Raw genomic sequence first — 24,555 nt, 5'->3', positions numbered from 1 at the left:
CTACTGAAGGCAAGTGGGAGCTGTGACCCTGGGGTCTGCCATCCCAGTCCTCCATCCACCCGTGTCACTGATGTTATCATGACCTTCAGAGGAGGCTGGGCCCTGCCCTGCCCTCCTCCCACCTGCAGAAGTCACCATGAGGGGGTGTGTGCAGGTGGAAGCAGCACAAGCAGCCCTCAGCCACCTTTTGCCCCTCCAAAGAACGCACGCAAAGCTTTCCTTAGCTGCTATCCTACACAGAGCAGTCATTGACCCCAGCACTGCTGGGGCTGTGGGCCTCCTGAGAGTAGCACTGGCCTACATGGAAAATGACAGCGTGCAACAACCCCCAAACACCTTTCTCCCAGGGCTGGCAGGCACCTTCCCAGCGGTGGGACAGCAGCAGTTAACTGCTCGGGACAGGGCGCATAGGATCACAGAATCCCACACTGGGTTGCATTGGGAGACCTTAGACCTCATCCATTTCCAACCCCCTGCCATGGGCAGGGACTCCTTCCACTAGAGCAGCTTGCTCCAAGCCCCATCCAACCTGTCACCAGAGGTAATAGTCCCATTGCTGCATCTCCTGCCTTCCTGGCAGCTTTTCACAGCAAACCTGTTCCCAGCAGGACACACATCACCCGAGTTCACTTCTCCCTCCCCAGTTCAGTAATTCAGCTTATAAAGGAGGAGCTAAGACCAGCACATTAAAGAATAAAGAACACCTATGACGGACGAATTGAAACTAGGACAGGGAAAATAACTCATTGCAGAATTAAACCTGGCCAGTGCCTCAGGACCCTGCAGGCTACGACGATGATCCATCACCTTTGCCCTGCCAGCACTACAAGCCAAGAGGCAGGCAACTGGAAGCAGCAGCACGGGCTCTGCTGCAGGAACATCCAGCTGCAGTGCCAGGGAGGTAGCAGGAAAAGCATCCCCAGAGGATGGGTTTTAAACTGTTTCACCTCAGGCTGTTTCCTCTCCTGGAATATTCCTCACCTGGAATACCCCAGTCACTTGCTGCTGGAGGATTCCTGCTCTTTTTCCGACTGTAGTTTTATGCAGGGGATCACTTTGGACAAGAGCCCAGCAGAGGGAAATTCAGGACAGAAGTTGCCTGCAATCAAGTTTTGCAAAGGAGAGTGCTCTCAGGAGATGCACAGCCGAGTGCTCCTGCCTGTACCAAACCCCCAGGCAGGACAGGAGCCGGGTTATGCTGTGACAGAATGAAGCTCCACACCTGAGACACGCACAGCAAGACGGCACAGACAGGCTCAGGAGGGTTTGTTCACATGCTGTGAATGTGAACGTGTTCCTCACACCATCTAAGTGTACCTTGGCCTGCCACTGCCTGCCTGTGACAAAGGGAAAATCCCCAAACTAAACAACAGAATAGGGCCCAGAGCTACACCCAACTGCATCGCTTGGCTGCTTGAGGAAGAGCTCCATTGGCACAACCACTCAAAGCTCCACAGCCTGCACCGGCCCTGCTGTCCTCCCTGGGAACAGCCACAGCAGAGCTGGGATCCCAACACTGCTCTCCTCCTGAAAGCACAGCATTTGGGGCTGGAGCTGCCCGGTTCCCCTTTAGTAACAGCTCAACATGCTTTGTTTTGCTGCCCAAACCTGCCAGTGCTCCATGCGCATCAAGTGTGGGGCGGGCTGGGCACCCACAGCACTGCCTCTGACCCGCTCCTGAGGCTGCACCAGGCTCCTTCCTCACCTTCATGCCCAGGCCACACTGCTCCAAGCTCCCTCACTTGACAGATCAGTTGCTGCTTATACCCTTCTGTCCACTTCAGTGGCCTCGGCTGACCAAAGAGGAAGCTGCTTCGAGTCTTCAGGACTAGGACTGCTGGGGAGAATTCAGTGTCTGAAGCCTTGGGCCCATCCATAACTTGAAAGGGTTTGCAGAACTAGGATATGGAGCCTTCCCCAGTAGTTTCTCTTATTAAGGAAACTGGCTAGAGTGCCAGAAAGAAGAATCCTTCCTCCCTCCTGAATATCTAAGCTGTGAGGACAAAGCAGCTGTAAACGTTGCAGTCAATTACACACACAGAGTAGCAGAAGGGGGGAAAAAGGAGAAACAGAAGTAGTATAATGGCAAGAAGGTTGCAAAGGTTTGCAGTGTTTGCAACTACAAGCAGCAGTGGCGCAACGGCTGCTCAAATCTGTGCCAGAAGGTTGAGTCCGAGCACAAAGTGCCTGATGATGAAGTCCCACAGCTACACCCCATCAGCACAGGGCTTCATGCAGCTGTAGGAGCACAGTGGTGGCACTCAGTGAAGGGACAGACACTAACCTGTCACCAGATACCTTCTTTTTGCAGATGAACAAAGCAAAAAGCTGCTGCCACTGCAGCTGGCTGCCTGCTTCCCCCAGAAGCATTCAGGGGGTCACCATGCTCATGCTCCCCACCGAAGGCCAGGATACCAAGAACTCCATGTTGGACACTTTTCTGCCTTTATTTTAAAAAAATCCAGAATGGATCCAGTAACAGTTTTATTATCAAGGAAATTGTTTTACCATACGCAGAGAACAGACACAGGATGGAGCAGAAGGCTCAGACAAGCAAGGTATTAACTTCCACATAGCCTCTTTCATAAGAAATGATGCTACAGCTGAGTTTGAAGTAACCCCTCTCCCTCTGAAGAAGGGCACTAGGCTAGCTGCAGCTCTGAATGTTCTCTAGCAATGGAACCAGCCTCGGCACTGCTGCTCACAGGCCTCAGCACCTGCTCACAAGTACTCACATCCACAAGCAGCTCCCATGCTGGTGTTCCTCTCCTCCCAGTTCCAGCAGGACTTCCATCTCCACCTTTCGATTTCATGACATGGTTTCCAGACTTGGAGATCAGATTTAGTACACCATTGTGGCAAGTATCAGAAATATATGATCAGCGAGTCCCCATGTGCCTCGGTTGAGACCTAACTTTGCCTGGCATGAATTAATTTTCATCAAGTGACAATTTACCTAGCAGACACATCACTAAGTTTATACATTAAAGAATTTTATATATAGAATACTGCAAAAACACAGTAAGTCTGAATTCTGCCCACTGCTGCTCAGGAAGGTCCCTTCTCTCCCAAGCATCAAGAAAAATCAACCTCCTCTTCATACCCTAGTCAAGGCAAGACAGAGACTTCTTATTGCTTCTCTTCCTTCTGATCCCCTGGACTTCCAGAACCCTCTCGTTCAGAGGCCATCTGTGAAAGAGTTGGTTTGTTAGTTAACAACAAAATGCTTCTCCTAGACTTTTCCCCCCCTCTACATAGCTGCTTGGGTCAGTTCTAGACAGAAGAAACCCTTCCTGCAGTGAAAAGGGTGACTGTCCACTGGCGAATGGAAACAACCTTCATCTCTGCATGACTTACTACAACAAAGGACATCATCTCCCTGTTATTGACGCGTTCCCAGTGGATGTAACGAGCTTACGTTGCAGCACTGAACATCTTCAGTTTGACATCAGAAAAGCAGCTTTCAACAGCAAAGACAGCTTAGCACCACCAAGGTCACCCCACCCAGGGCGAGTGTGCTGCTGCCACCCTGGGAGGCTCCCCTGGGCACCAGGGCTCAAACTGGGGGCCTGTCATGGGGATGGAGATTGGGAATGAAACCCTGCTTACTACAGTAATATGGGCAGACTGAACAGGAAACCTGTTCTACAGCCATCCTTAAAGTAAGCCCAGACATTACTTTACTTCCTTAGGCATTCTGCACACTTAGGGGAAAGCCCTGTCTGGGCTCTTGATGCTCTTACTGGGAGCTTCCATCACTTCTCTGTGTAACAGTGCACAGTAACATCACACACTGCCTGGGAGGCAGGCGACCCACAGCAGGATGGCCAAGACTTCAAGGCCTTCAACCCTACCTGACCTCCCACAGCTGCCCCTGCAGGAAGTGTCACCCAGAGGGAACTGCACTAAGACTCAGTGCTACCACCAAGTGCAGCTTTAACTGACCTTAACCGGTGTCCCAACCCACCCCTCCCCATGAGGGCTGCAAGACAGAAGTCACCATGAACCTACCTTCTTGTATGCCATTTCAAAGAGTTTCAGGGAAGCCTGCTGCAGGCTGGTTGCTGCCTGCCTGATGTTTTCTCCCGTTTCACTATCTTTACGAGCCAGAAGTTCCCTCATTTTAGCAATTTCTTCCTTTAATTTGTTGCACTGCAAGTAAGACACAAAACCCATGATGAAATCCTGCACTTTGTTCACTGCTGTTTCACACACGTATCGGCCACAAGAAGACTACCGTTTTTGTTTGCTAGAAGCATGAAATTCAGTTTCAAACTGAGCCATACGGTCTGCAGGGACCAGGACTGTGCTCAGCTCCCAATGGGCACCAGTCCACATCACTAAATGTGCCACAGTTGGCATTAATCGGTCCTCTTGTTTGCCGTCTCAGCAGAGGTGCCAAGGACAGAGAGCCCCGCAGAGAGAGAACAGCCCGCCAAGGAGGAGAGCTGCTCTCCCTGGCACACCTCAGCACTGAGTCAGTCAGCCCAGGAGCCAGGCTAAAGGGAAAAGCAAGCTGGTTTTCAGCTATACTTAAGGCACTGTCAGAAAGCCAATGCATAAGGCTGTTTGCCACCCTGTTTAATCCCTTTGTTGCACATGGGAGAAGGAGCAGAGAGAGACAAACCAAAGCAATACGCTCTCCTCCCAGCCCCTGCAGCCATCTGCCAAAGCCTCCCCGTGGTCTGGCAGTTCTCTGCCAGGCTGGCACGGGGCGAGGGCAGGCTGGAGAAGGCAGGTTACTGGGGGACAGCTCTGCAGCTGCGCTTGCTCAGCGGCTCGCAGTCAAACCGTGGGCAGAGCTCTTACACAGACCCACAGGAAGGCGAATGCGATCAACGCCTTCTGTGTCAGGCCACATCTCCACCCAGACGGCACAGGGCATCTTCCAAGCACTGCTACCAGCTTTGCCTTTGTATTCACCCCTAGAATATCCCTGCAGGGAACAGAGACTTAAACTGTGCTCCTGTGAGAGAAAACACCAGGTATCATAACCCCAGTCAGCCAATACCCACCCTAGAGAGAGAAGCTGGGCTGAAAAACAGCATTTAAAATGGTCAGAGGGTACTTACCAATAAACTATAATCCTGCTCCCTCAAATGCCCCACAGAGCCCCTCGGAGCCCTTTCATGCTGCTTCTGAGAGTTGTTAACTTGCAGATTGTGCACTCTTGTTTTAAACCTGGCTTTTGAAATTCTTAATGCAGACATTCAATTGTCAGTGGTGTGAAAAGTGCCCTCTTGATACTAAATACCCACTTCACTCCAATTGAAGAAAAACTGGATTTAAGTAAGTGGATTTTCATCACCTCTGAGCTCTTGGGTGCTGTGTATGTACCACTGGGACCACAGAGCCCCTTTGCCTTTGCCCCTCTGCTAACACCTGGGTAAGCACTGTTCATCAACTCCACCTTTTGGGAGAAACTCTCCTCTTGCACAGGCTACAGCACAGCTCTTATCAAACCACCACAAGGCCGAGCCAAGGACATAATCCATGCGGAAATCTTTCAGTAACAGCTTCCCAGGCTCTCAGATCTTCAGCAACACTGAACTCGCACTTTGAAATAGGGTATTTGCTATTACCGACACCAAGCATGTCCTTACACCCTCCCGTCAGCCACGTTCACCCCACCCAACAAGTGCAGAAAGCAGAAGTCAATGACTTTGCTTTGTGCTGTCCTTCCATGGCATGAAAATATGCACAGAGCTGGTCCTGCCAGTCAGAGCCAGCTGCGAGTTAAGTGGAAGTTTGAGCAAAGCCTTAGTGAGGAATCATACCTCCTTTACCATTACAGAAGCTACCTACCTCATCTGCTGGCAGCTGATCCTTGAACTCCTCCATCTTAGACTCTGTGTCGTGGATGATGCCTTCAGCCATGTTCACAGCTTCCACACGTTCCTGGGTAAGAGAGCTCATAAGGGTCTGCTGCACACATCACTGGCAACACAGGCTGTGTACACGTGACAGCTGATACTTCTTTCCCCAAACTGCTAAACCTCCATTCTAGTTCCCACCCAGGATCCTTCTTAATGGCAAGGAGAAATGCAAGCAAAGCGGATCTGGATGCATTCGGGCACCAGAAAGTCCAGGCAGTCTGTGCAAGCCAGTCCTCATGCTTTCACACTCAAACTCACTCCTCTGGAAGGAGAAGCAACTAATGCAGCATGGCTGCTGGTATGCTGAGAAAGCCAGCAACTGCAGAGCCAGCACAGCTCTCTCTGCTCTGCTCCTCAGGAAAGCACAAAGCTGTTGGTAAATAAGCTGCTTCTGCAAGGAGGGCACTAGAGACAGCTAAAACTGGATTGTTTTATTCATATTGTCTTATTAAAAGTGCTTGTAGCATCTCAACAGTGAAAAAACCCCACCGTGCTAGGTAACAAATACCAGTTCCTGATGTTACTGTTGCAAAGACAACCCACAGGGGATAAGGTAGGCTGTAAGTACAAGGGAGCAGCAGTCTTGCTGAGGCGTAATTCAGGCCCTGCAACAACAGGAACTGTTTCACCAGCAACAGGCCCTCTGGGACACGCATCTGAAAGAACACAGCCTGCCTGGGCAAGGGGGTGATTCCATTCTCAGGAGAGGAACCACTTCCAGTGGTAATCTGATGGAAAGTGATTTTGTTTCTACATTCTACCTTCCCTCTTTGTGGGATGACAAAGTTCACAGCAGGATGCCAATCCATGGTTTTCCATGGCAGCAAGAATGTGATCAGAAAGGTGTAACGACAGAGTTCTGACAATCAGTTATGTACATCAAGTAAAGAGAAATTAGTTAAGAAAGTAACCTGATGTCCTCCTTTCATATATCACTGGGCAAGGATGAGCCCCACTTCAGAGCAACAACGGGGAAAAACTTACTCAGCAATTTAAGATACAAAAATCAAAGGCAACAGAAAAGTTCTCAGTGCAGCCTCCTCAAACACAAGGCCAGCACCTCCACTTCATGGCAATGATACAGTTATTTGAACAGCAGCACTTTCAGGCCAAGGTCTTCAAAGATTCTCCATCTAACCTACAACTGCTACTAAGCCAGTGCTTTGTGGCTGTAGGGGTTCTGAAGCAAGAAGATGCTGCTTCAAGTGAACATGCGCTCTCCCCTTCAGTCCTCTTGTGATCCCTTCAGCACTGCAGGTGGGATTTACAGCACTGCCTGAACACCTCAGGCAGGTTTCCACCAATCAGGAGAACACAAAGGGGATCAATCCTGTGTGCCAGTTTTAGCAAACATTATACATACACTGGTGCCATATCCCAGAGCAGGCCCGTGTTGTGTCTGCTTACCTCTGTATTTAGGAGCTTAATTCATTAGCACTACCCTCATTAAACCAATTAGTTCCAACCTTGAATATCACAGGTTCAGTCACTCAATCATGGCAAGTGTCAGTCTTTTCTTGACCAAGTCAGTGAGGCTTTCAAACCCCTCTTGATCACTCCGCCTGCACTGAGGGCAACTCCTGTGCTCAGATGAATACAGCAGTCGAGATGCCACAGTGAGACTTTGAGCACTAAGTAAAGCAACTTCCCACTTACAAAGAGGCTGAGGTGCAGCTTTGCTTGGCAGGTTGTATAAATTAAGCTTTAAAGTCAACTCCCTCAGAGAAAGTAGGTTAAATGTCCCCATACTGCCTCCACTTAAAGGGAACGTCGCTATGAGAACCCAGCTGCAGCAGGCTAGCTTCAAATCAACAGCCAAGATAACAGGCAGGTGGACAGTGAAGAGCACTGATGACAAAAAGCATAACTAGAACTGCAAAGCTCTTTCCTATGACTAATAGGCAGGTGAGCCTGCTTACTGCTGCCTCCACATCCCAGGAATTCTTCAGGGAGGAGTTAAAGTGCTAGTCAAACAGGGCAAGTTTCCCAACCCAAACCAAGATCCATGTGCCCCTGCACACACCATATCGCATCTCTGGAGCATAAACTGAATATAAGGAAGCAGATATTCAGGTAACAGCACAAGCAAACAGCTCAAGACTATCCAGAGCAGAGCCTGCAGCTCCTTCAAAGGCTGGCACAGTTAATGGCACAGAACAGCAATAACCAGCAGGCACCCACTAGCTGAAGGGTACCAGAACGATCACATTACCTTCCTTCGCCTGTCTTCCTCTGCGTATTTCTCTGCATTCTTCACCATGTTCTCAATTTCATCTTTGCTAAGGCCGCCAGAAGACTGGATAACAACTGCATTAGAGAAGAAGCATTAATAATGTCCTCTCATCTTTGAGGAAAGAAAGTTATTTCCCAAACCCTCTCAATGGCAGCGGTTTTGCTCAAGGACTCTGCACCTGTGAAGACCTCCTGGGAGGTACAAAGACAACCTCTGAAGAGGCAGTGATGCTGCTGGCAAGATAAAAGGCTGACATCTTAGATCTATGAACTCCCCAGCTCTGCCAGACACTTCCAGCCCACTGGGCTGCAAGTCACTTTGACAATTCTTCAGTCCTCCTGGAAAGCTCATGTGCACTACCACCCCCCCAACCAAGGGGACACTCTAGCAGGTTAAACCCACAAAACCCCAACCGACAGCAAAACCCAAACAGAAGGAATTGTTTTACCAGGGGACAGAGGCCCCTTTCACTGTTGGAAAGCAGCCCAGGCTAGTAGCAGGACAAGACAACACTCCCCACCCAGCTCCCCCCACTGCCCTTAAGTGAGCATAGTGTGAGTCTATGGGCAGGCTCTTAAGATCCTCCCCCCTTTTTTTCCTCCTCCAATAGTGGCAAAAAACATAGTCAAGATTTAAGCTAATTTCTGCAGCAAAGCATAATTTCACTGCAAAGGAAAGGACCAACATCCAGGATACCAGAAAGTCCAAAAAAGGATGTTTCAAGCTCCTCATTATAAGTTTTCTACATAGTATTTGTCAATGGTACATAACCCTGAATAAAGACATACGCACATGTCTTCTTTGGGCGCAGACGTGGGATGAGCAGCTCAGCTTTATAATTAGGACCACGTCTGCATACAGGGAGGCAGCTAAAAAATCCTGGTTGCCTAATATCAGGAGATGTTTATTCAGAGCTAGAAGGCTGCCACCCATCAAAAACGTACAAGGAAATCAAAGTAACAAGCAGTGTGGGTTTGGTAACAGATTTCTGCCAGAAACCAGGCAGGATGCTTGAAGAGCAGCACATACCTTCAAGTTGCCAATACAATTAACAATAGTTTTCTTGCATGGAGCATGCATTTGATTGCTCAAGGGGCTGCCTCCAAGAAGCAACTGACAGGCCATATAGAGGCTTCCCAGTTTGAGGCACAAGAGATCTATTTTGTATCAGCAGAATCTAGAAATGGTTCCAACAAATGTTCTGAGCCCACAACAGAGCTCCAGAAAACGTCAACAGTTTCGTCTACTACCCCAGAACACTGGGTCTACTGTTTCACTGCACTGTAGAGCAAAGTATAGTAACAGCTTCAAGTCCCCAAGCCCCCTGTCATTTAGAGATGTTGCCAGCCTAAATGGCTGAAAATGAACAACATGGTTAGGCAGAACACCTGCTGCTTCAGAATACCTGGATTTCAAGTCCTCTGTGATGGGGTAATTAGAAACAAAACAGGGTCTTGGCACAGGGCCGATAGGCTCATCTGTATGTGCCATGCCTTGAATTCAACCGAGATCTTCCCAATTTGATCTCTCTCTGCAGGCAGCCACAGACAGCAGTCTCTCAATGTGATAGCAGAGGGCATTCCCAAAGGAGCAGCATGCCCAGGAGCACAGCTCAAGAATAATTTGTACAAGGTGCTGGATTCCCAAACCTCGATTTCTGTCTCTTCAGGATAATGTAGGGCAGAACGTCATTGCACTGAGCTCCCAGTGACACAGGGCACCCTGTAAGGCAGCAGGAGCCCTGCTCCACAAACACCTCTGGGGACTGAGGCACAGCTGATCCATACAGGGAACCCCAGGGAACAGCTGCACTCTGCTGAAACATTGCTACAGCCATCACAGCAGACAGCAAGGCCAAGAAAGGACTGTCACAGAGTGCAAAATGAGTTGGGACTGTGGCAAAACCCTGCCAGTGAGGACTTCCATAGTAAAAGCAGATGCACATTCTGCCTAATGCACAAGGAGAGAGCATCCATCAGTGGCATTCTCCGTCAGCAGGCTAACAGAGCACTATGCGTTTACAGACACTTTACTTCCTTGAAAGGAAGTTACAGGTCAGCTGTCACTTCTTCCCTTCCCTACTTTGTTTTACAGTTAACCTTTTGCTCCCCTTTCCAGAGGAAGCACTAAGGCTAAGATGACTTCAACCACATCTATGCTGTGCTGGCAACAGATTGCCTGTGCCATCCTTAGCCTCAATCAAGTAACATGCCGCACAGTTCCCACCCCTGGCCTGTGGGATGCCCATCAAGTGAGCACTCCCACTACCTTTGGAGTCACCCAGTGCTCCCCTCAGTGCTCAGCATGCTATGGCACCATCACTGCTCTACACCCTTCCTCTTCCTCCCTAGGCAGCATCCCAGAGCACTTACTCTGCTGCTCGCGGCCGGTGCCTTTATCCTTGGCTGACACATGAACGATACCGTTAGCATCGATGTCAAAAGTAACCTCAATCTGGGGCACTCCACGTGGTGCTGGAGGAATCCCAACCTGAGAACGAGAAGTACTTTGTCATTAGCTCACACATGAACATGAGCTCAAGGTACGAGTCTCCGAGGCTGGGCATGTTGGTGATGTGTCAGCTGAATCCCAGACTGGTTTGGGTTGGAAGGGACCTTAAAGCTCATCCAGCTCCAATCACCTGCCACGGACAAGGACACCTCCCACTAGACCTGGTTCCTCAAATCAACTATTAACTAACCCTCAGAGCCAAATCCTCTACATACCTGTTGGCATCATGTGGTGATTGTAGTATCTTGACTGATTTAACAGAATACAGATTTCAACCTAGGACTAGTACACAGAAACCACGAGAGGTAGCCCCAGGTTTGGTTTCAATGTGAAACAGGTTCTGCTTTATTGCTGAACAAGCCCCTCTTCCATGGACACAGCAGGATGCTCTACTTCCTCAGATATGGACATAAACAGACTTCACTGACTACCTCTGAGGCAACCATATTAAGGGAGTGACAGGCAGTGCAGCTTCCTTCAAGAGTGCAGAAGAAAAGGCAAGGCCCTTCCTAGCAACAGAAAGTTTGGACAAACAGTTATAATGGTGCCAAACTTTGCCAACACTGACCAAAACAACTCTGCCTAAGGAGACAGGCAGCCACAGTACCAGGCTAGAAATGGGCTATCCTGGGGACTGCAGGTATCACAGAGCCTGCTCCAAGTTTTGTCTTTGCAACACCAGAGGAGAAGGCCAGCATTCAGGTTGTGTGCTGCACAGGCCTGCTACTACAGAGCTCTCTGTGCCCAGAAGCAAAGAGAGTCCTTTTAGCTGACCAGACCCTAATGCTGCAGTAGCTCCTGTGCCATATAACACTACTTAAAACTTCTGAGCTCCATCTTAAATGCTGGCTGCTCTCCTGCTGTTGACAGGCTGCCCCAGAGACAGCTTTTTTACTACAAATAGGGTCAAGTGTCTTCTGTAAGATGATTCTGCCTCAACACTGCCTTCAGGGGTCAGCTGTAATGGAGAAGGTTCTGAAAGTCAAGTCTAAGGTCATGAAGACTGAGGAGCCAACGTACCAATGTGAACTGGCCAAGAAGTTTGTTGTCACTAGCCATCTCTCGCTCTCCCTGGCATACTTTAATCTCCACTTGTGTTTGCCCATCAGCAGCTGTGGAAAACACCTATGGAAAAGGAACAGAAAGTTACTGGATAGTTAGTAAATTGCAACATGTGCACTGATGCAGTTACAAACTGACTAAACAAGGAACGACGAGAAGCTACTTGGGAGAGAAAAGAATCATTACATCCTTGCTGTTCCCCTGTTCCTCTGACAAAACACTGAGGCATCAAGACTTGAACAGCCAAGCTCACTGGCATTTTGTCCTACATGCACTTGAGTGCACAGGCACTGGCCACGCCACACCAGCGGCAGGCTCCAGTGGCAGCCAGCCACGTTTCCTCCTGACCCAGCAGGGCTCCTGCCCCAGCCCCACACCCCTGACAGAACCAAGGTTATCAGTAAGAACACACACTAGCAGAGCCAGACAAGGCAAAGGATCACACCCAAGTCTACTAGGGCTGTACAACACAGGGGAAAAAGTAAATCCTTCAAGGCATGCAGGCCAAGAAAGGTGGTCTCAAAGGAGCGTGGTGCTCAGCTACAGAAGGTCTCCACACAATTCTTCTTCAGAATGATGTGTTGACTGTTAACATCACGGCACACAAGACTGCAACCCTGACCAAGCCACAAACATCCCGAGGTGTGTTGCTACACATTAACTTGACCCACCTCCCCTCTTGAGCACACTAATCATCAGAGGCACTCAGTGGCTGACACAAAGTTTAATTTCTGTGCTGTTTTTCCTTGCCAGATGAGGAGGAGACAAGACCATCTACTGGGATGTTGTGGGTAGCCTTCACTGGGTGTTTGAGACCACCACAAAAGACCCACCCATCTGGAGGAAATGTGTACCTGGCTCTTCTTTGTTGGTATGGTAGTATTCCTGTTGATGAGCTTTGTGAAGACACCTCCCAGTGTCTCAATCCCCAAGGAGAGGGGAGTTACATCCAGCAGTAGCACATCAGTAACATCACCAGCTAACACACCACCTTGAATAGCTGCACCAATAGCAACAGCTTCATCAGGGTTAACAGCTTTGCTAGGAGCACGGCCAAACAGATCCTGTACAGTCTGCTGCACCTGAATGGAGAGGAAGCACAATGCAGATGAAGAATGAATCATTACCACCCAGTGCTGTGCTCACATGAACATGCCACCTTGGCTAAAGGTTTGTATCTTTACGCTTCTGCTGCCACATAACCCTGCGGCACGACGAAAACACTTAAGCTTCAGGCTTGGAACTGCTCCCTAATTCCCCATCTTCCACGCACGCTGTTAAATGCACTCACTTCAGTCTAGACAACCCCTTCTCTGGGGACATCCTTGCAATCAAGTTTGCCAGCTGCAAGTTCACCTGCATCAGTCCTTTCCTAGCCAAGAAGGGATTGCTCCATGCTTATGAAGCAGGAGTCAAGGACTGCTCCCTAAGAACATGTACAAGCCAATGCTGGGCAGAACAGAGCTGTCAAGGACAGGACAGCTGTGGAGGCAGAGCACAGGGAAGGTAAAGCACACACAGAGCAGAAGGATGGTTCATCTTGTTTCTGTGTAATAAAGGGGAGGGAAAAAAATTACTGAAAAGGTATGAAGTACAGTGTTTTCAAACTTCTTACTTGATGGACTGTTTTTCACCAGAAGGAAATTTGCTGCATCAGCCTGAGCTGGGTTACTAGCACTGCCCTTTCAGCTGGATGTGCCCATGATTGCAACAGAAGCACTGCTGAAGTGTCTAGAAGGGAATGCAGTCAGTAAGGTGTCTGCACGAGAGCACAGCTCCGTAGACCGCTCATCTGCCTTGCAAGAGGAAGGTGTGGGACTTGGTTCACCCTTGCAGCTTCCCTTCTCTCCAAGTACACTTGTGAGGCACACGTGGCACAGGTGAGCCTGGAAAACTGCTGTAAGCAGAAGTCCAACTCCTCTGCACTTAAGCCAAGAAGCATCTGCTGAGTGTTCATTACAGAGGACGACACTTTCTGTATCAGCACATAATTAAGTGCAAATCTTTCCCTCTAGAGGCACATTTTACAGTACAAAAGAAACATTACTTCTAACCACCCACTGTACTTTTCCTGGAGCAGTGGCCACGTGAGTGCTCCAAAGAAGGCACACTCCCTCCTAGCAGGGGGAAGCGACCAGAGCGTACACAAGAGAAAACTGTACAACACATGAGCACTGCTTTGGAGGCAGAGCTGTTAACTACAGGCACTCAGGAAAGCCTGATGTAAGCTCAAAGCCACAGATGCAAGGGCTTAAAAATAATGGGTAAAAAAGTAAAAATAATAATAATACAAAAATAAAGTCAATATTTAAGTACTCTCTTCCATTCCCGAAGAATACATCATGTTTCAGAAAGGGCTTCCCCACTTCCAAAAGTGCTTTTCAGCACTTTATATGCAGCTAACTATGCCATTTTTCCCTTATCCAGCTGGAACAGGAGGGACTTCAAGAAAGTATAGCACAGTAACTCCACCTGAGCATTGGCCAGAGCAGCAGCCTCTCTTTATCTTGGTTCCCCTCCCTGGGTGACCTTCTGCACACGCTAATATCACCTCCAGCCACAGGGCTCATTTAACACAGCGAGTTAAAAACCCCACCACCAAACCCCAAATCAACCCCAAGCAGGACCATGTACACACCTATTATCCTAGAAAAGGACCCGCAAACCACAAATCGTTACAGCAGCAGCCCAAGCCTGACAAATCCCTATGGGATGAGATTTTGATGATCTCTGCAGTAAAGGACGAGCTGTACCCTTGAAGGGAGCAGTGTACACACAGGTACAGCTTCGACTCCAGGAGAGCTAAGCAGCAGTCTGCACTGCTATGAACAAGAACAGTAACTCACCAGCAGACAGCACCTGATCTGCAAGATGGTGCACATCTGCAAAACAGGCTTCTAGGTTACCTGTTGGTGCTTAATGCCACAGAATACAAGAGCTATGTGTTAGGTCACAACAGTTTAGAACAGCCAGTTAAATATGCTTGTCAAGACCCAGCCTCAAAGAGGCAGCTGAGTATGTGCAACCAGCACGTAACAAAGCCATTTTGCTCAGTTTCTTCACTGGTAATTTTAAGTGCTCTACATAGAGGAAGAAATCCATTGAAAGTTTGCTGATAGGTTATTGTCACTGAAGTGTACCTTTATCACACACTGAAGTCCATAACAAGAGAAAACACCTTGTGTATCTGAGCAGTGCTGCCCATGTTCAGTCCGCATCAGAAAGCCAAGCTGAATTTTCAACTCCTGGTACTTCCCAGTTGTCTTTGCAAAGTGCAACTCAGGCCCAGGATCCAAGCTGAACTAGTTAAACAGGATGAGAGAGGCCCTTGCCACTGCTTTCATGTGACTACTTAGCACATCCGCTCTGCTCCTGGGGGCCTTCAGCTGCCGGAGCTCTGAAGTTAGACTCCCAACTTCTCTGTTACAGATCGCTCCAACAGGAAGCACTGTGTAGCTGTGCCAGCTTTGCCTCTAACAGGAACTTATCTCATACCTTTGGCATTCTGGTCATGCCACCGACGAGGATGACTTCACCGATGTCACTCTTGCTGACTTCAGCATCCTGCATGGCTTTCTGGCATGGCGCTACCGTCCTCTTGATCAGATCAGCTACAATGCCCTCAAACTGCGAGCGACTCAGCTTCATGTTCAAGTGCTTTGGTCCAGAGGCATCCATAGTAAGGTATGGCAAGTTGATGTCAGTCTGCAGCACAGAAACAGAGAGGAAGTGAAAGCCAGGAATGGAAAACAAGGCAGCTACATACAGGTTTTAGATCAAGTTACAGATTCAGTTCTGTCTGTACTGAAGCATATAGGTGCCTGTTCACCCTAGAGCTCAGTCTTTAAGTGGCAGCAGGAATGCGCCTGTGTTTGATGTTTCAGACAAGAGACAGGAAAATGATTTTGTTGCACACCTCATGGTTATAACTATTAAGTTCCAATTTTGATACGTGTTATTTAAAGATCTTTTATTTCTATCATAGCCAGGAGGCAAGAGGTAAAACACTGGAAGTGACAACCTCAACGCTTTTCCTTCAGCACAACACAGAAGAAAGCCCATCATCCGAGTTCCAGAAGATTTTGCCAAATGACTTTAACATTTCATGAGGTAAGCTACTTGAAAGAAATAACTCATGACTGTTTTCTAAACACAAGTAGCTCATGTTCAACAGCCAGCCCACTGCCATTTACTGCACAGTTCACCAGTATCAGAATCCACTTTTCATGGTTGTTTGTGAATCATCTTACAAATTCACATGCCGGATTTTTAAAGCAATTCTTATATCAAAACCATCTTGTTCAAATGCTGAGTCATGCTGACATCAAAAGATGATACAAATCAAAGCTATTAAAAACAGCTATGGTTTAAACTCTAGAGATAAAGCCTATTCAACAAGAACTAAACCCATGTTACTGACCAGAGGTGTGCATTCACTTTATAGATCATGGTCAAAAATATTAGGGGAAATAGGGCCAAAACCAAGTTGTTTTTCCCTCCCCTGCGAAACAGTTAAGGAATTCAGTTTTTCCTGGTATGAACAGACTGCATTTGCCAACTCTTTGAGCTAGTAAAACAGAGCCTGCTATGTCTCTGGCAGAACTATGCATCCATTGTGACTGGTCTAAACTCCTTGCTATGAGCTCCCCACTGGCCAACAGAAAGACCACCATAAAAAAGAATAAAAAATGTTTATTCAGAATCTAGAAACTGGCAGAGTCCCCATTTCAATTACTATATAATTGACCTTAATTTCTCTTAGGCAAGACTATTATACCCCCAACTTGCTGCTTCTCCAGCTTCTGATTCAGTAGTGAATAGAGGACATGCTTGACTGCATTTATATACAAAGCAGATGGAAAAAAAAGAGGGGGTATGTATTGCCCATTGTCTCTCTATAGGCAAATAAGTAAAGATTCTTTATAGAAATTATTTCCTATTAAAAACATTAACTTTTTCACTGGAATGAGTAGCTCCAAGGCTTCGGAACTGCTTTCACAAATCTGCAAGTGCTTCCAGTAACGCAGCAGTACTAGCTACAGCTGAATTCCCTGATGCTCATACCTCTGAAATACCCAAGTTGGGAACAAGGCCATGTTCCCTGTAAGACTGGAAAATGTGGTGCCAGAAGAAAGGCAGAACCCACCAACATCCTTAGCTTCCAACGATTAACTGCTCCTAAACAGTCTACCCTGCTAAAGGGCTTAGTTAAAGTGATGCCATTTGGTTACACAGAACTTTGCTATGCCACCACAAGAAAAAGCAGCAATTTCATAGAGGCTCATAAACAAAAATAATGCAAAACTTAGTGTATCAAAATATTTCACTGGACTGCTTTGAACCCAGCCACCTACCTGCACAGATGATGAAAGCTCACACTTGGCTTTCTCCGATGCTTCCCTCACCCTCTGAAGGGCCATGTTGTCTTTAGTCAGGTCAACACCCATCTGAGTGAGAAATACAGGTCAAGAGACTCTCAGCTTTTGCACAGGAGTCATGGAGAGCTTTTCTTCACTGCAGTTCACCTTCCTACAACTCTTGCCTGTAAAGATGTCTACAGAAATACAGCCAGATATATGCACTTCTGCTGATCTCTCTCACTTCTGGCAAATGCATTTAGCATTTCACAAACTGGCCTTCTGCTTTAGAGGCAATTATACAGGAGGCTACAGATGAAAGCTTGGAAAAGCTGTTCCAACACGAAATATAAAGGGATGACCGAATTAGAAAAGGAGTTGGAATTACACTGCAGTTTCTGACAGCCAACCCTGTACCGTATGCATCTGTGCTGACACCTTCAATTGGACCACAAATTTTTATTAACAGAAGCAATCAGTGTATGTACAAGTTGGTCCTGCTACAGTAGAGGAAAAAAAGGCAGGAGTCTTGCTAGCCTGTGTTTTCCAAGAGAGGAATATTCCATCTCCAGAAAACAAATGTAAGAACTGGAAGCCAGGCTAACAGGTGTCTAATATTCTTAATTTCAACTGACAGATGACTAACCCAAGTCCTAATAATTTAAGGAAATTCCTATTCTTCTATAGAAGTTCAGTGCCTTTGAAAAGCGTAACACAAGACTGAATTCTGACGAGACACCTTACCTCTCTCTTGAACTCTTTAACAATATACTGTAACAAAGCCTGGTCAAAATCTTCTCCACCTAGGAAAGTGTCACCATTGGTGGACTTCACCTCGAAGACTCCCTTCTGGATTTCCAAAATGGAAATATCGAAAGTGCCACCACCCAAATCGTAGACTGCAATACTGCAAGAACAGACACAGACACATGACTCTCCCAAGTTCTGTGGCTAGAAAAATCACAATCCTCAGGAGATGAAGTGTGCAGAATTCATTTTGCTGTCCACTAAAGCTAAAAGCCTCTCTAAAGACAGCAATAAACAAATGACATAGAGTACACATTCCTCAAACACTGCATGTGGAAGTCTTCTGAGATGTGCTGCACAGTGCTTAACTCTGCCTGTTAGTTCAGAGAGGGCAGTTCCTCCCTCTTCAAAAAGACATGCTCCCATGCAACAGCAGGGACACCAGAACCATTATATACATGTTTTCCAAAATGCAAGGCTTTCACAGCACTATAATCTACATCAGCAATAAAGAATATCTTCCTGCACTTGTAGAACCACCCTGGACAAGAGACAGGAGACTGAATGCAGTCAGGAAGAAGATCAAGCTGTGGACACCATGCACCAAGCCTCAGCGTAGCTCTGGTGCCATACTTCAGCACCAATGGTGCCCGCCCCTCACCAGGCTGTCCTTAGCCACACCTCTCACTGCTACCAGCAGGTAAGATCATTAACACTCTGCTTTGATAATGAAGTTGTAGCTGCAAGTTATGAACTCGCTTTCTTTAACAAGTACTGTTGGCATGGAACAGAGGTGACATAACACAGCACTGACTCACAGCTGTGAGTCTACTCTGGCAGAACTCCAACCACTGATTTTAACAAACAGAAAGCAGAGGCAGCATTTACAAAGCAAATTACAGTATGCTTATTTAAACATAGGGTAGGTGTAATGAACAGGCACTTACACTTTGTCTTCAGACTTGTCCAAACCATAGGCAAGTGCAGCTGCTGTTGGCTCATTAATCACCCTCAAAACATTCAAGCCAGCGATCTGCCCAGCATCTTTTGTAGCCTGAGGAAAAAGAGGGAGAGTGCTGACTACTGAGAGAAACTGAACACGATTTGTAAGCCCCAAAATCTTACAGCTTGGTGACTACCTGTCTCTGAGAATCATTGAAGTAAGCAGGGACTGTGATCACAGCGTTCTTTGCTGCATGCCCCAGGTAATTTTCTGGAAGAAAAAGAGACAAAAGAGAAAGCTATTCTTATAAAATAAGAACACTACCAAGTTGTTATGAAGTAGTTTGAAATCATTTTCCTGAACTAAAAGCACGAGATAGGCTTGCTGCCCGAGAACCTGCTGCTTTGGGGGAAGATGCAGAGAGAGCCATGCAGGAATCAAGCCCTTCCACATAACAATGGCAGTTCACAGACTTCTGACAGAACAGCAAAGCACCCCTGCAATTCAATCAGTGACTGGATGCCACTAGTGAGCAAGAACTCATCTAAGAGCTTAACCTGTCTTTTTAGTATGTGAGGCTGAAGTTGTTTCCCATTTCTTGGGGTATTCAACACGTAATGCACTTACAACCTACTCATTTTCATCCTGTTTATAGAATCTGCTCTCAGTAACATTTATACAGTACAAATAATGCACATGTACTAACTTTATAAGCATTTGAGACAACAAGTCAGGAAAAATCTGTATTACACCCTAACTTAAGGTCATAAACCTTCCTCTGTGTTACTTGCAAAGCCAGGTCATTCCATAGTTGAATTCATGTAGTACCAAGGCCAAAGGCCAATAGACCTAGAGGAAGCAGACCGCTGCTTAAAGCAGAGGTCCACCATCCTTGGAGTAAATCAGGTTCATCACATCTAGATGTTTCCATACCATATACTGACACTTTACTCTTGGGTGGAGCTTTAGCAGGAACCCAGGACCCAACTGAATGCACATTTACCAAAGGAGGCTGTGGAGGGCAACTACTGCCTCTTATTTATTATACTCAGCTTCCCCAGAAGGCACATAAGGAACTGGAAAGGAGAAAAAAGAAAATTCTCCAGGCCAATGGATATTTTGCCTTAGTGAAGATCTGAAGCCACCACTGGCTAAGAAACCACTCATTCAGCCTGACAATCGGGCCCCTTGAACACTCCCTTTCTTCCTACATCTCTAGAGTCTGAATAAGAACAAAGCCACTCAATCCCGTGGCTGCCACAGCCTATGATCAGCTGCAGCCAGGAAGGCACAAGGACTGCAGCTTACAAGGAAAAGGAGCTCCCCCTTCTGAGTGAAGGTGTATTCAATTCAATTGAAATTGAGTATCAACTCAATCTGTATGCAATTCTGATATGAGTATGTTTTAAGTAAAGCACTAATGTGTTGCTAGACATTAGAAACTGAGGTATGCAGAGATCATAGAATGGTTTTGGTTGGAAGAGACCTTAAAACTCATCCAGTTCCAGCCCCCTGCCACAGGCAGGGACACCTTCCACTAGAGCAGCTTGCACCCTTCCACAATATGCCCCATAAAGGGTCTGCTACAGAATGATTCCCATTCCAAAACAGTGCCTTTATGGCTGCACCACTTCCCTTTGCCATGGCCCAGCACCAAGGTCATACTTGGGCACACAGATGGCAAAGACCAAGCTGTACCAACCTGCAGTTTCCTTCATCTTCATTAGTACGAAGGCACCAATCTGGCTTGGAGAATAGAGTTTCCCATGAGCCTCTACCCAGGCATCACCATTGGAGGCACGGACAATTTTAAATGGAACATTTTTACTGAAAAACAGAAGAATTCCACACTCAATTAGTGTATCAGATACAGCACAACCCTCCTACCATTAGGATCAGCAGATGAACAGGTACAAATTCTAGACAAATGCTAAACTTGCTAACAGCACCCTCAGATCCAGAGAGTCAAAGAAGTACCAATGTAACACTCCTGCTTCTAATCATCTACATCATTTCACCATAAGCCTTAGGTGTGATCATACAGCTTTGATTGAGATCAAGAACAAGAAGTCTTCATCTGTAGATGCTGACCATCCCACAGAGCATCAGTAAAGCTTTATTCTGCTTCTCTGAAAGCCTTAAGATGATCAGCAACTAACGTAACACAATACAGCACAGCCCTCATAATATAAGCAATGAAACTTTGAGATATGAGGGCATAAACACGTAACCTAGAAGTGGCTTGTATTTTAAAACCTAACAGGTCATGTTATACACCATGGTGTTTTGTGTGCTTCTGCTCTCCCCCCTTCACTTACATATCCTTCTTCACTTCAGAGTCGTCATAGCGCCGTCCGATGAGACGCTTGGTGGCGTAGAAGGTGTTGTGGGGGTTAGTTACCGCCTGCCGCTTTGCTGGCATCCCAACCAAGCGCTCGCCATCGCCTGTGAATGCAACAACTGAAGGGGTTGTCCTGGCACCTTCAGAGTTTTCCAGCACCTATGGAAAAAACGGGACAGGATGCCATCAAAAACAGTGCCTCTGAGAGCACCAAGTTGGACATTCAACTTCTAGTAATGTTCCTGCGTGCTGGTCGATTGAAAGGCATCCCTGCCTGTGACAGGGGGGTGGAACTGGATGGGCTTTAAGGTCCCTTCCAACCCAAACCAGACGGTGACTGTGTGCGGTATTCATTTTTTACTTACTTTCGCTTGCTTTCCTTCCATAACTGCCACACAGGAGTTGGTTGTGCCCAAATCAATTCCAATAACAGCACCTTTAACTGCTTCTGAGCTGCAGAACGAATAATTGGAAAAATAAATTACTACTAAAGGAAAATAACTACATAACAAAAAACCTTCTAACCTGAGACAGGACAAACACAACTTTTGCTGTTCAAACTTGTCTGGAAACATTCACCTGGAGTCAAAATGCTAATAAGAAATTGTATTGGTTTATTTATCGCTGCTTAGCACAAACAGAAGATTAAACAAAGGTAACAAATTACTCAACCTATGCAGGGTTCTCTGAGGCAGAGCCGAAGATAACCATCTATTTGATCCTGAGGAGCAACAGATTCAATCTGGAGAATGAGAGTGGTTCTTACACAAGGCAGATTTGAACCTTCTCCTCCTACTGCTTTCTAGGAAGGGTTATTGCTCCTTCAAGGCCAGAAAGAACTCCTGAATAACACGTTTGCCTTATAAATAACCCACGCTCTGGGATGGAGAAAGCATACCGAAGACAGAGCAGAACCACATATATTACCAGGATATCATTTCTCACTCCCCAAGATCTTAAGTCAGTCCCTAACTCCAGTTCCTAAAGCTCCCAGTAACCTAAAGCAGTGATTTCGTTTCTCTGTGCTAACTAGACCTGGGCAGTTTCCCTAACACAAACAGATCTCCCATTCCATGTTCTGAATCAGCACCAGCCACAAAACATCTGACCAAGTTACACAACTGCTGCTCTTTTCACGCTATCTTGCAACAAGTACAACAAGGGACTAAAATCTGTTTGAAACGAACTTTATCTGTAGTGAAACAGGGCCACACATCGCTCTTGTTTCATGCCAGTGTTAAATAGTTTGCTCTATCAATGTCTGGGGTAGTTTTTTTTTGTTTTTCTGAGTCATGGAAGGCTTTTCTGTTTGGCTGCTTGGTTATTACATAGAAAAAAAAAATCCCCTCAAGATTCCACATTTTGTGGCTGCTGGTGGTGTGAGAAGAGGGAAAACACTTCTTAAACTTCTCCTTGGAGAAACAAGACAAAGAAAACTTATAAAAAGTTATCTCTATAGCATCTAGTTTTATCTTGCTGGATTTGCTCTGTAATCCACCTCTGACTCCAACAATCACTTCTGGTATCTGAGAGAGAGCAAACACAAACATCAACCAACCAAACATGAAAAAGCAAGGAAATACTTACGCATATTTTCTGCTGGATGCTGCTCTGAGAACATTTTGACTGAGGCCGTTCCAGAAAGTCTATAAAATAAAGATGCTCCAATGAAAACTTAGTTTTAAACACTCAGCGATCTTCAAGCCAAGACCTTCAAAAGTTGACAACTTCTGAAGCAACACGGTCCTACTGCAATGTTTTATTTTGTAAGAACAAAGCAAGGAAGAATTTGGGATTCAGACTGCCATAAAAAGAGCAACTACTGCACTTACTCATTGTATTATCGGAGCCATTTCCCTCACACCAAATAGCCCAGGAACATGCTACCAGTCAAAAAACGGTTCAGTGAATTAACATTGAACCTTCGGCTCTCAATGAAGAGCAGCAGGTAAACATTAACCCCACTTCCCAAAGCCTTACGCGTGGTCAGCAACAAATGATCCCCTAGATCCCGACGAACCCGCAGCCGAGACTTTGAAGAAAAAAAGTTTCTCTTCGCAGTAATTTCGCACACACAAATCAATACCCTGCAGACTCTGAAAGCGCCGCCCCTTCTCCTGCTTTCAGAACGGACTTTTAACGACCTTACCAGGGCCAGGCCCGCCCCGGGACATGGCTGTTTCGTTAATTCTTCGAGCTGCTCGGCCTGGCCGCGCTCCCCGGGCTGGGAAGGCTGCAGGGCCCAGGCAGCGCCGTACCCAATGCCGCGGCCTGCTCTGCGCCGCACCGAGCGGCAGGGCCGGGTGGATTGTCCTTCCCGGCCTCTCCCTGCGCTGCCCCCGCACACATGAGGTGAGGAGCTCAGCGATCTCACTACAAACCTCCCCGAGAGCAGACCCAGGCCCGAGACCGCGCTCCCGGGCCGCCGTCCCCTCCTCACTACCGCCGCTACGCCATTAAGGGCTCACTCCGTAACACATGCACCGTACCGGAGACGGCCCAACAAGGCAGGGCTCTGGACCGAGGCCTAGCCCCGTCCCCGCCGCGCCGGGACTTGCCCGCTGGCGGCGCCGTCCCCACCGCCCGCTCCCCCTGTACCCCACAGCCCCTCCGGGCCTCCTCTGCTCCCCACACCCCACCCCAGGCCTCCCCGGTCGCTCACCTGCGCCACGCTGGGAGCGGCGGGAGCGGGGCCGCCCCGCGGCAGGAGCAGCGGGAGGCGGGCGGCGGCGCGGCTGGCACTGAGCATGGCGGCAGCGGGACCGGGACCGGGGCGGGCTGCGAGCGGGGCCGCGGCTCTTCTGGAATCCTCCACCCACGTGGGCCGGGCTGTCCCGCTGATCGCCTGACCCGCCCGCTCGCTGTCGGCGCTCCGCTCGGATACCAGCACCCGGGCCGCGGCTGCGTGATGCCTCCCTGAGGCTGTGCGAGAGCTCGCTGCCTCGGGGGGGTGCGACGGGGAGACACGCGAGCGCTCCGAGGCGCCGCTGCGCACCGGCACGCCGGCGGGCAGCCCCAGTCCCGCGCGCGGCCTCGTACTCAAGGTCGGACAGGATAAAACGCAGGGCGATTGCAGCGGCCTTGCGTCAGGGCGCGTGGCGCGCATGCGCAGCTCGGTCCGGTTCCTCGCATGCGCGGTCTGCGCTACCGCTGGTGCGGCTGCGCCGGATGAGCCCCGCGCGGGCTCGGGCTTCCCCTGCGGCGGGGTGGGCGCCGGGGTCCGGTCAGCTCCGCGCCTCGGGGCCCGGCCCTGTGGAGCCCCGCGCTGGTGCTGACCAAGGGGTGCTCGGACGCGCCCCCTGCCCCACAAAGGGCTGCCCTTGTCGGCGCAGGGCCGCCCTCACCCACCCCGGCTCTCCAGAGGAGACCGCAAGGGCCGGAGCTGCGCTCCCCGGCGGCACTGCGGGTTTGGGGTGGGAAGGGAAGGGACAGGGGTGGCTCCGTGTGCTGGTTGCTGCCAGGGCTGGTTTCCTGCCGCCCAAACC

General features: G+C 48.3%; 1 protein-coding gene and 1 non-coding gene across 2 annotated transcripts; both read right to left on the bottom strand.

Moving 5' to 3' along the window:
* Nucleotides 1-2,471: 2,471 nt before the first annotated feature.
* HSPA9 (heat shock protein family A (Hsp70) member 9) lies at nt 2,472-23,833 on the bottom strand. The gene is made up of 17 exons (XM_057415086.1): nt 23,733-23,833; nt 22,658-22,716; nt 21,436-21,523; nt 21,048-21,229; nt 20,432-20,556; nt 18,926-18,999; nt 18,734-18,840; nt 17,784-17,946; nt 17,037-17,129; nt 15,178-15,387; nt 12,537-12,764; nt 11,641-11,745; nt 10,482-10,599; nt 8,089-8,183; nt 5,806-5,898; nt 4,012-4,152; nt 2,472-3,189 (listed from the first exon to the last, which is right to left on the bottom strand). Exons 1-17 carry the CDS (start codon nt 23,817-23,819, stop codon nt 3,130-3,132), a joined length of 2,028 nt encoding a protein of 675 aa, XP_057271069.1. The 5' UTR covers nt 23,820-23,833; the 3' UTR covers nt 2,472-3,129.
* LOC130602361 (small nucleolar RNA SNORD63) lies at nt 12,214-12,285 on the bottom strand. Its single transcript, XR_008972892.1, has one exon. It is a non-coding gene; the product is annotated as a small nucleolar RNA SNORD63 (small nucleolar RNA).
* Nucleotides 23,834-24,555: the final 722 nt, after the last annotated feature.

This window comes from Pezoporus wallicus, unplaced genomic scaffold (assembly GCF_028554395.1).
Source record: "Pezoporus wallicus isolate ANWC-B61680 ecotype Strahan unplaced genomic scaffold, APGP_CSIRO_Pwel_v1 contig_4161, whole genome shotgun sequence".
NCBI lineage: Eukaryota > Metazoa > Chordata > Aves > Psittaciformes > Psittacidae > Pezoporus > Pezoporus wallicus.
The sequence above is the reverse complement of the archived record's forward strand: the minus strand, read 5'-3'. Positions and strand labels throughout refer to the sequence as shown.

Coding starts and splice junctions, on each gene's coding strand:
- HSPA9 (XM_057415086.1), bottom strand. CDS start 23,819: ATGCTCAGTGCCAGCCGCGCCGCCGCCCGCCTCCCGCTGCTCCTGCCG. Junction 8,184..10,481: donor CACCGGCCGCGAGCAGCAGA/GTAAGTGCTCTG, acceptor TCTCTAATGCAG/TTGTTATCCAGTCTTCTGGC. Junction 5,899..8,088: donor AGGAAGACAGGCGAAGGAAG/GTAATGTGATCG, acceptor TCTCTTACCCAG/GAACGTGTGGAAGCTGTGAA.